Source organism: Rutilus rutilus (assembly GCF_951802725.1).
Source record: "Rutilus rutilus genome assembly, chromosome: 11".
NCBI lineage: Eukaryota > Metazoa > Chordata > Actinopteri > Cypriniformes > Leuciscidae > Rutilus > Rutilus rutilus.
In genome coordinates, this window is record NC_140216.1 from 32,467,429 (window position 1) to 32,479,712 (window position 12,284).

Genomic DNA, 12,284 nt, shown 5'->3' on the forward strand with positions numbered 1-12,284 from the left:
CTTTTTGTAAAAATCATTCAACCTTTGTTCGAGCAAGGTTTGCAGTAGGCCTATACAGTCTTCACCACTTGCAAAAACGATATGTAAATGATGCATAAAACTACACTAGTTATACAGGTTTGGTTATCTATTTGTCCTGAACTGCACTCTGTTCCGGGAAACCATGTGATATGGTTAAAAAAAACTTTTGGGCGATTTTGGAAGACTATTGTTGGCTTGGACCGCCACCTAGTGGACACACTAATAATTTCTTAGAAAGGCTAAAATAAACGTTGTCGAGAAATATTTTAGTGGTTTTAGTGTATATTCTGGTACAGTGAGTGGTTAAAAGACATTTAAATCAAAAGCGACCACGGAGTATTATATTTTCGTTTGGAACAAATATACTGCAATATGCAGTGGCGCAAAACAAAGTCCAGTCTACCTGCAAGCTGATTGGTTCTCAGTGGCGGCACAAGGGCTTGACGAGCAGCTGACGTTGTCCAATATCATGCGAGCGCCTTCAGCTTCTAAAGAGCCAAAAGGTAAAAAAACCTAAATTGCTCATGTATTGGCAGAAAAATATTACTTCCATAATACATAATAATGATGTATATTATATAATTTATAATATTAAGAATTATTATTATACATAGTTATACATAATGGGCCCTGTTTTAACGATCTAAGCGCATGGTCTATAGTGCACGGCGCAAGTTCACTTAGGTCGTGTCCGAATCCACTTTTGCTAGTTTAACGGGAAAAATGGTCTGGTCTAAAAGGGTTGTCCCTATTCTCATAATGAGTAATGGGTGTGTTTTGGGATTTACGTGCGTTCAACCAATCAGAGTATCATCTCCCATTCCCTTTAAAAGCCAGTTGCGCTCGCGCCATGGCAGATTCGCTATTTACGCATTTGGCGTGTTTGTGTGCTGCTGTGCGTCCCTGTGTGTTTAATAAACAGAGTGTACGCACGTTGTGGACCCGCCTATAGGCACACATTACTAACGCGTTCATTAAATAGCAAAAAAAAATATTGTGCCATTGACTTTAAACCAGGTTTCAGTTGGTCAATGGCGCAGTCTATTTCTGTTGCCTCAAAATAGCAACGCGCCAACAATTCGTTTTCAGACCAGCACGCCCATGGGCGTACAATTGGCGCAAATGCATTTGCTATTTAAACAACGTGGAGCAGGACGTGAAAATGAAAACTGCGTCGGACTGAAACTAGCAAAAAACACTTGCTTCACGCTAGGCGCTGCTTTGCGCCGGGTGTAAGATAGGGCCTAATGTGCTGTTTTAAATTTTATTTGCATTGTAATTTTTTTAATTTGCATTCCAATTCTATTTTGCAGTTCATGTATCTTATATTTTAAGTAATTAATAACCTTTCTGTTCTAATGATGGTTAAACACTTTCTTTGCTCACTATGCTTCCTATTTTCCTCTCTTTCTTAAAGTCATTCTCAGTGTCTCCAGTAAAACTGCTCTGGTCCGCTCTAGACTGGGAGAACCGGTTCTGTTGGACTGTGGGTTCTGGGTCGACCCGTCTTCTCCAGTTCACGGCTCTGGATTCTCTGTCGAGTGGCGTTATCAGTTCCGGGGTGAAGGACGGCTGGTTCTCGCTTACGATGGCAAGAACGATCGGTTTGCAGAGACATCAGAGACCGGAGCTGATATTGACATCACAGGCCTCTATGAAACAGGAAATGCATCTCTGATTCTGGAAGAATCTCAAGTGAGACACTCAGGAACTTACATCTGCACAGTGTATCTTCCACATCTGCTGGCTCAGGTAGCCGTGGACCTGGAGATAGTTGGTGAGATGATTGTATATTCTGAACCTGCTTTAACCAAGTCAGATTTGCATAAATTATTATGGATATGATGTTTGATATATTTATTTATTTATTTATTTATTAGTAACCATCACTGCCTCGTTTCTTTCCAGAGCCTCCATCTCTGTCCATCTACCCTTCTCCTCTTCCTCTGCTGGTTCCTGGGCAGCTGCTGCTGATCCAGTGTGAAGCGTCTGGTTTTGCTCCTCACACTCTGGATCTGGGCTGGGAGTTCACCGGGGCTGATGGGAAGTCCCACTCTCTGGGTCAGGGTGGTGTAACGGGTCACAGACAGGCGTCTGACGGCACCTTCAGTCAGAGCAGTCGTCTGGAGCTGGACTCGGGTAAGATGAGGCTGGGTCGTGGTGGTGACATCACCTGTGTAGCCAAACACGCTGGAGGAACACGGCGAGCTACTGCTACACTCAGTGTGATTGGTGAGTTATACTGTCCTAGACTGACATCATTTTCAGACAGTGTTTATGATCAATCATTAACCCTGAATAATTTCACATCCACTTCAATTGTCTATATTTCAATGATGGGGATTTTCAGTGATTCTTTCTGCAGGATACTCTAGTAGGCGGCGACAAGTGACAGTCTTTATGACAGTCTGATTCATATTTTAATTTCCAAAAGAATATTTATGTCAGTCAGAATGTTCTGCAACTCTTGATTTGATATTGTGTTGATATCAGGTGTCAGCGCTCCTTCTATTGAAGACTCTATGGCGATGGTCGCTGTTGCTCTGCTGCTTTACGGCATGATCAAGTTTCTCTACTGGACGTTCAGCTCTTCTGGTGAGTCGGTTTTCTAACATCACTGCAACACAGAAGAGATATTTACAAGTGAACTGATGATAAAATGACCTGATCCATTGTAAAAAAATAATTATCATAATGCAGTATACAGACTAGAATTGTGTTTGTAATATGAAATGCCCTGGAATGTATTAAATATCCAAGCATGTCAATTTTTTTTTCATTTAGACTCCAGTGACACTGAATTAGAGAATAAGGTAAATAACATATTTTTTTTGCTAAATCACACTCTCAAATTTCATTTTTAAAATTCATCGATGCTGTCGTTAGTTCTCCTGTATAACTGTCTGTCTGCTTATTTTATATCTGTCTGTTGTGTAGAAGGAGAAGTAAAGCTGGACCTGGAGGGGATTTTGAAGCTGAATAGTGTGCAGAGAAACTGCTCTTGTTTTACATTGTGTTTCAGTCTTTGCTTGAGAATTTCAGATTGCTGTATTTGTGTTTGGGTTGGTTACTCTCTGCAAGTATTTTTATATAAAAATATTTTTAATGATGGTTGTACAGATTCTGGAAATAATAATAATAAATAAAAAATGTAAATTGATTGTATTTTAAATACTGCAAGACAGTAGTTTTGTGAGTCTGAGCTTTGAGCTTTTTTCATGAACAGAGATTTATGAATCACATAAACTCAATTGTCTACAGATGTTCTAGTAGTGCTTTAAATAAGTTATATCCCATTAAGATGTCACCAGCCTTTCTTTCGCTTAAATCATTAAGTCCCTGGGGGGGATCAGGCAGCAGATAGATTACATTTATTAAACAAAGTTTTTTATTTGTATTATAAACAGATGAAATACAGAGAATATATGTAATGTAAAGACACCTGATAAGTGTGAAGGGACTGTTCTGATCATCACTCATCTGATCTCACATTCATGCCAAACTCATGTTATATTACTGTATCTGACAAAGTAAAAACTAACAAACAGTGTTTCTCAAACTAAACACACTCTTGCTGCATTTTTTGCAGATTTGAATTGTATTTTCTCTAACAAACTCGAACAAAAACAAAGAAATATATCTTATGGGTTCTAATATATACAGCCATGGTCAGAATTATTGGCACCCTTGGTAAATATGATCAAAGAAGGCTGTGAAAATATAATAATTGTAACTTGTGTTTTTGTGTAATTCGCTGTGTATGTTGATGATAATATAAGGGAGAGAGAGTTTATGGATAAGACTTTAATGCGCACTATAAAGGTTACTGTGTTTTATTCAGCTCTTACTGTGATTTTCTGGAGTAAAACGGACGCTTCATCTTCTGTGTGAAAATAAACTTAATAAAACTCCTCAGTAAAGATTTGGCCATCATTTGGACGGGGTCCTCTACATGAGGCTTGTACTAATAGTGGATAAAAGCAAGATGACAAATAAGTTATAACCGTAATTAAACAAAACCATATGTTCTATCTCCATACAGCATATATTCTCTGTAGGCATTATAGTCCGACTCGACAGCAAGACAACAACAATGAAAGCACATGATGTGGTGAATTAGGGAAGAGAATATGTTATTGATATTCATGGTACTAGTCAAATGAAGAGAACTGGCATAATTCAAATTTATATTGCATAAAAAGAGGCCCACACCCATTACATTTTATTTATAAAACTGACCATTGTGTCATTTTTTTGTTAATGAGGTCAGAAAAAATAAAGCATTAAAGCATTTCCTATTCTGTTGTTTCGGAGAGGGGTTTGGTATTCATATGAGGTGACAAATGATAAGAGGTGAATATTAGCCATAGAGAATATCAGTCATATTTGTAATAATTCATCATCACTATATCATATGTTCTGCTTGTTTTATTAGTGAACACATTTGCCACTCAGTGTTTTTCACAGGACTTTAATACAAAAGACAGAGGAAGCTGGGAAAAGAACCCAGAAGTCAGTAAGAGAGATCCTGCATGGCTTATTTTTATTATTTGTTAAACACCTGTTAAACACTTTATTATGTCACCTTGAAAATGAAAACGTGTCATAAATGTGACATATACAGTATAACTCATATGAGTTGTGGAAAAATGTGTTCATAAAGTGTTTTTGAATCATTGGCTTTGATGCACTGCTCATCATGTTTCTAATGTCAGTAGGAGTGGTGTGGCGAGAGACCAGTGTGTAGTACGTAAGATGAGAAGCAAGAGTCATGAACTCATGAAGTCATTATTATACAAGCATTTATAAAATTATAATAGTCACTGTAACGGTCACCAGCTGGAGTGTCCTTGAGAGCCACCAGAGGGCACTCCACATCAGAATATTGTCATTCCCTCACAAACTACATCTCCCATAATTCTCTGCCTGGACTCATCAGCACTCATAGTTAGTTAGTGATGGGCAAATTAAGCTTTGGTGAAGCACTGAACCACTTAGAAGAATTGTTTTGAAAATTGTTTGTACTCGAAGCTTCAGTACCCATATGAAAAAAACCTGCATGGTTCATATACAGCAGGGATAGGCAACTTCGGTCCTGGAGGGCCACTGTCCTGCAGAGTTTAGCTTCAGCCCTGATAAAAACTCACCTGCCTGTATCTATCTAGTAATCCTGAAAACATTGATTGCCTTGTTCAGGTGTGTTTAATTAGGGTTGGAGCTAAACTCTGCAGGACAGTGGCCCTCCAGGACCGAAGTTGCCTATCCCTGATATACAGCAACCATATATCTTCCTTACTTAAATCGGCCAGAATTACCTTCTGTGTTTCATATAAGGCCAATATATGTCCTATACAAAATCAGACCGATTATGGCCACTTTCATACTAAATAGCACACATACAACTTGTAGGGGATTTTTGCGTTATATATGAATACTGTTAAAAGACTTATATGAGTTTTACATGACAAAAGTATGCAAATGTGTATGGTATTAGTAGAAATATATAAAACTCATATAAAATTTATATATAAATCATTTAAAGTTCTTATATTGAATCATATGCTAGTCAAATTAAAGTCATATAGAATTTATACACATTTTGTGTCATTTGTTTATGTGTTTCATACAGATTTCATGTTTTGATGACCAACATCTGATTCACTTATATGCAGTTGGCAAATTTTTAAAGGGATACTCCACTTTAAAATGAAAATTCTGTCATCATATACTCACCCTCATGTTGTTTCAATCCTTTATGAGTTTCTTTCTTCTGCTGAACAGAAAGGAAGATATTTAGAAGAATATCAGTAACCAGACAGTTTCTGGTCTCATTGACTTTTTTTCCTACTATGGAAGTCAATGAGACCACAAACTGTCTGGTTACTGATATTCTTCTAAATATCTTCCTTTCTGTTCAGCAGAAGAAATTCATACAGGATTGAAACAACATGAGGGTGAATATATGATGACAGAATTTTCATTTTAAAGTGGAGTATCCCTTTAAATTGTACACAGTGCAGAAGCCGGTTCGAGGATTACTACTAGCTGTCAGAATATCACTGACCTTTATGAAGACTGTTAATTTTCCTACAGGATTTGAAAGAGCAGTTAAAGCAATGACATTGTAAGACCGTGCATTTACATTAATTGTGAACTGTCTGGGCCTGTTGTTTGTGAACAAATCATAACATATTATTGCAAATGAACAAAGTTGAGTCAAATATGTTTCTAGAACAGTGATTAAAATGTTGAAAATTGGCAGGAATATGCTTTTGTATATGAACTCTGGTGGTGATTCACTCAAAAAACTTTTAATATTATTTACTCAATTTTTTTTTGGTGAAACATTTTTACACTTAGAATATTGATTAGATTTTTAAGCAGTGAAATAAATTACATACACTGTATTAACTGAGTAAATGTAAGTAAAACTAATTAAATAGATCTGAGTAACTGCATTTGGTACATTAACAAATGAAATTGAGTAGAAATAATTTGGGGAGAACATTTAAAAACAAATATTTATGAGTAATATTAACTGTGTTTATATGCCAGTAATATTAACTTTTTTATTTCCTCTAAACCTTTGTAAAAAATATTCCATACAACCACCAGTATAACTACATGACATTGGCCTTTATTGTCGATGAGTAGCCTACAGCAATACAGCATATTTTATAATAATTTTAACACGTATACAATATTTAAACTCATGTAAGAAACATTTTCGAAGTAAAAAGTAAACATTTAGGCCTAAACATTAAAGTAATTCAAGTGTAATCAACCGGTCTGTTATCCAGTATCCACCGGATCAGCGCTGTTTCTCCAGCCGGAGATGGACTCGCCTCTGCGGGGGAGCCTCTAACTTTACACCGCCGTCCTGCGTCACTCACAGCCGAAAGATGCTGCGACGCGACTGACTCCATAACCTGCCAATAAACAAATAGTGCACAGTTCTGAGGACATTTTATCATCCAAATTAGTTATATTCATTATCTTTAGGAATATAGTCGTGTGTTTATGCAAGGCGTTACAATCATGCGAAAAGGCAGACGCGAGCCGACACTCGGTGAGTAACATTGCATCTCTGTATGTTCTTTCGCATTAAATAAAATGATTTAAAGCACATTAATGATTATACAGATCAAATAAAACATGCACACACCTGAATTTCACAGAGGAAATGCACCAATTCTGCGCCGCTGAGAAGAGAAGAGGAGAACTCTCTGAAGACTGAAGAGAATTCAAACAGCGCGCGCTCACTCAACCGCTGAGCTGTCGTCACGTCAGAGTGGAGGGGGGAGGGGGGGAGGGGGAGGGAGGAGGTGCGCGCATTGTTTTAATTGAGTAAACTTAATTTCTTATGCGTGTTAAATATTAATAATATTGATTTTATTTAAGTAATATTTGTGGTTCTTGAAACAGATCATTTTAATTATCCATTCTCAAATATGGTGATGGAAATTTCACAAATTTATTAGCTCAGTGTATTTTAAATAAATAATTGGTTAGTCAAATACTAAATTATTTTAGTGAAAAACTTCAAACTTAAATATAACTGTAAATTTCAGACAAAATTAATTGTTGGAGTTTTAGTCAATTAGCCTATTTCGTTATGTTCAACTCAAACTATCAAGTAAATGATATTCAGAGATTTTATTAAGTGAATAAAGTTAATTATTGCTGTGATATTTACTAAGCCACTGAATTATTTTTTTTAGAATTTATTTTTTATTTTACCCATAAGAATCACTTCGACATTTAGGAAAGTTATATGTTAAGAATAGAACTGCATGTTGTATACCATAGTACTGTGATAATGTTTAGAGAAATTTTCACAAATGAAAATGAAATCTGGTGATGCAGGATTTAAAATGAAAACTATTTATATGTGAAATATGCAACTGTATCTTGTAGAACACACTCTAATAAATGTGTGCTTGTGTGCGTAGTTTAAATGTTTCATCTAAGGCTGATTATACAGTATACAGTAACCATGATTGACTACAGGCATAGGGCTGGACTTAGGACAAGATAAGAACAAGCATGAGTGAAGTACAGCCTTATACTGATTGGTAAACTGCACTGTGTTTTATACACATCCATGTTGGACATTCATATTAAATTAGCATTATTTTCCTATGTTTTTACATCATGAAAATCTATATGGCTTCAGTTGTATGTAGGACATATATGACATAATATGATTAAAAATACACTAATATTATACAATTTATATATGTGGTTTTCGCAGCATATATGTCCCTTACAATATTCTGTTGGAACATATAAGAATCACAGGAGTTTTTAGCAAACCTTTTCCATATGGGTAACAGCGACCTCGCCTGGTGAAGTGCCAAGGCTTCATCTAAATTATCCCGGCTATGTGGACAGGAGGCTTTAAGATGAGTGAAATAAATCTAGAGCACGCACCTACCCTACCTATTTTTCCGTACCAAAGCAACCTTCGGAGCAGTGGTTCAAATGGAATTGTAGTTAATGGTTTGAAGAACGTATCAAAGCTTCAGTGTCAGACTGCCATCACTACTCATTGTTTTCAGTTGTGTCTCATTACCTTGTTTAACTCACAATATACACTGTAAAAAGTGAACAGTTGGACCAACTTAAAAAAATTACTTCAGTTGGTAACACCTAAAGAAATTAAGTTTTCTCAACTTAAATTATCACGTTTTATCTTGAAAAACGTTATAATTTAAGTTGAGAAAACTTAATTTCTTTAGGTGTTACCAATTGAAGTAATTTTTTTAAGTTGATCCAACTGTTCACTTTTTACAGTGTAATAGCCTGGTTTTCACATTCATTCCCTGCAAAGTCTTGTTTAGTGTTACACTGCAATTCCGAGCATTCTCCCTGTTTTCATGTCTCTTGGTTTTTGGATTTCTTGCCTGTTCCCTGCCTTGTTGTGTTTGTTTGTATGGACTGCCTGTCTGTGTATGACCCTGCCTGTACTGACTGGTTGATAAAGACACATATTAGAACATTTTGTCATAATAAATGGTGCTTTAATTAAAAAAGAAATGTTGCCAAAAGTAATATTGTTTTTGTTTAGTAGCTATGTCATACATAAATAATCATTAATCAGTGAAAGTTGCCCTCAGATGCTGACGCAGGCCCGGGGTACGATTTGACATCCCCGTCCGGACTTATGGAAGCTGTGGGGGTGGCTCCTGAGCGGGTCATGCTAATCTATTCCGGTCTGTGGTGGCTATATCTGCTGAGCATGTGCCCTTGGGAGGTGTTTCCGTAGGACGTCACCCCCTGGTTTCTCGTTTTCTGCAAGGGGCTAGACGGCTTAGGCCTTTCCACCCTGTGCGAATCCCCTCTTAGGATTTAGCTGTCGTTCTGGAAGGGCTGGCGAATCATCCGTTTGGGCCATTGGAGTCAGTGTCAGAAAAGTTCTTAACACTTAAGATGGTCTTTTTAGTGGTTCTGTCCTCTCCCAAGAGAATAGGGGATCTGCAGGCTCTTTCTGTCAGCCCTTCTTATATTAACTTTGCCCCGGGGCTGGTTAAAGTCTTGTTGCGACCTTGGCCAGGGTATGTTCCTAAGGTCGCTTCGACCCCTTTTCATTCCTAGCAAGTGGTCTTGGAGGCTTTTGTTGCAACCTTTCGGCCTCTGCCTGGTGAGGGCCTTGAAGATCTACGTCGACCGCTCAGCCCAGTGGTGTAGATCTGAGCAATTGTTTGTCTATTTTGAGGGGGAAAACAAAGGAGCTGCTGTCACTAAGCAGAGAATGTCACACTGGGTGCTATCTCGGCGGCCTATGAGGCGTGTGGTTTGACTTCGCCTCTAGGTGGTGTATGTGCTCATTCCACCAGGGGAATGGGTTCTTCTTTTTAGGGGCTCTTCTTTGGAGGATATTTGTGTTGCGCCAGGTTGGTCCTCTCCGAACACAATTATTCAAATTCACAGACTGCGCTGATCAAAAGCACGATGCGATTTTGCTGACGACACAGCTTAATGCTCGTTGGTTTAAACAACTGTGATTTGTTCTCTTTGTACAAAGATAATCTTAATGTTCTCTCTGTATTGCCGCCTACTCTCGCCCTTACATTAACTTGATGTGGGTAAAAATATATTCCGCTGGCTGATTTCCACCCCCATAAGTATGATTTTGGCGCTCCAACACCCTCAAAACATCCCTTAGACATACAAATCCAGTGGAGAATTCGACCGCCCAATGGAAAAAAGCTGATGGGCTTTTTGGGCCACTTTTGTTGCACAGACCCGGCAACTCTGCCTACCGTCCTTCTTTCCCCGGGCAGCAAAGGATAAAACAAGTGGATCCTTCGCAGCCTAGCCGCGCCGGCTACGACAGGATTTTTTCCTCAAAGAAAATGGAGGGTGACAGTTCTTCTGTGGCGACCGAGGAATACACCTATAATTGAAATTGTGTTTTAATTTACTCTAATAGCTAGCGAAACAAGTGTTAAAAGCCATGGGTCTTTCTTTCTTAAAAATGTGAACTTAACCCCTGCATTACCACTGCACGGCTTCATTTGCTGTGGTTTGAGGCAAAACTTGTTTTAAGGAGCAAGTAGCAGACAGCTGAATGTATTAAAATGAGGGCCGCAAATCAGTATTTACCGGGGCTAAAAACTCGGCCAGTGTGGATTGGAGGTAAGGCAACAACCTATTTGTAATATTTCCAGTAGTCTCACTTGTGTATTAGAATTAATAGCCTTCACACTATAAAGCACACAACAATAAGACAACCAGTAGATAAGGCAATAGTCATTCACTTTGTTGTTTTTTGTAGTGCTGTCATGCATGCTACTGTATGTCTACATATGTTTTAACCAAATTAGAGTGTCCAGAAATATTAAATTATATACGGCTGCATCATATTTTGTAATCTTTTTAAGATTGCACCCCTGTCTTAATATTTTCCATGTGTTTCTTTTTCTTTTGTTTTAGGACAATTCTGGATAAAATCAGCCTGCTGGGGAAGGTTACTCCCTTGTAGGGAAAAAAGAAAATGGGAGCATTAAAAAAAATACAAATTATGCAAATTATTAGACAGATCTTTGCTGAAATTTATTGTGCTGTTGCTGTTGGAATGCCTGAGGTGTTGGGACAGGTATTCAGCCCCCCTGTACATACAACAGATTGGAAGAAAACATTTTTCTGTAGACTTATTGAGCTGATCTCCTCCTGGTGGTGCTGCTGGACCGGGATGGGCTGCACAATAAATACTCTGGTAAGGCCTCTTCCAGTGGGACAGATTTCTGCTGTATACCAACAGGTTTGCTGGACTGACTCACGCGTGGGCTGTCAGTCACTGAGATGATTTCAGAAAGAGGGAAGAATAAATGAAGTTAACTCACATCCTCAAAAATCAAACCATAATATATTTTAACATGCAAAACCGTCAGCGGCCCTCCTGGACCGACGTTGCCTATCCCTGACATTTTTAGTGTTTCTATTATATACTGTTCATATTTTATTAAACCATATCTAATATCAAAAACTAATATCCATATGTAAAAGGTCAGTTTCTCATAAAAAGTACAATAGGGGAGAGCGGGGCACAAAGTAACGCTTTTTGACTTTCTCAGTTTGTGTAAATCTACTTAGGGTTCGGAGTATTTATTTTTTCCCACATTAATTTCCCACATGTCTAGTAATTATGTGGTTTTGTTTTATTAATACAGTAGGCTATATACTTTTTTCTTGATATACCCCGAAAGAATGGAAGGGAAATTTGACAACATGCCCCATAGGTGGGGCACATTATAACATGACCATATGACAGATTAAAATGCTATCTGATCTAATTAAACACATATACAAGACAAACTAAAATATTTTCTCAATAAAATACAATTATTAACTTTTTCATATAAAATAATGGCATTTTTTAATAATTAAAAATATTTTTTTTTTGAGTTTGACAACGAACACAGGAAAACAGCTATACAACATAGTTCAAAACATATTAATAATCAGTCATTTCTGAAAATTGACTCTCAGTCTTTATTCACCCTTCTCTCGTGTTTTCTCAATAGAATTCATAAAAGTAGGCTATAGTATAGAATAGCATATTTCTAATAGGGGCTCATTGTAATGCAGTGTGACAACATGCCCCACCTGCACAAATGATTTAAACCCTGCTAGTGTCTTCTGCTAGTTGGCGAAGCATTAAAGAACTATATCAACTGTGAAATAACATACTGGAGATTCAAATAATATCAGATTTGTCTAATTTTAAATTAACACAAAAAATAGAGATGAAAAATGTT

General features: G+C 37.5%; 1 protein-coding gene across 1 annotated transcript; it reads left to right on the forward strand.

The window, feature by feature from the left end:
• Positions 1 to 415: 415 nt before the first annotated feature.
• LOC311299704 (tapasin-like) lies at positions 416 to 3,026 on the forward strand. The gene is made up of 6 exons (XM_084423492.1): positions 416 to 524; positions 1,439 to 1,798; positions 1,930 to 2,253; positions 2,515 to 2,616; positions 2,806 to 2,834; positions 2,959 to 3,026. Exons 1-6 carry the CDS (start codon positions 491 to 493, stop codon positions 2,968 to 2,970), a joined length of 861 nt encoding a protein of 286 aa, XP_084279618.1. The 5' UTR covers positions 416 to 490; the 3' UTR covers positions 2,971 to 3,026.
• The last annotated feature ends 9,258 nt before the right edge of the window (positions 3,027 to 12,284 follow it).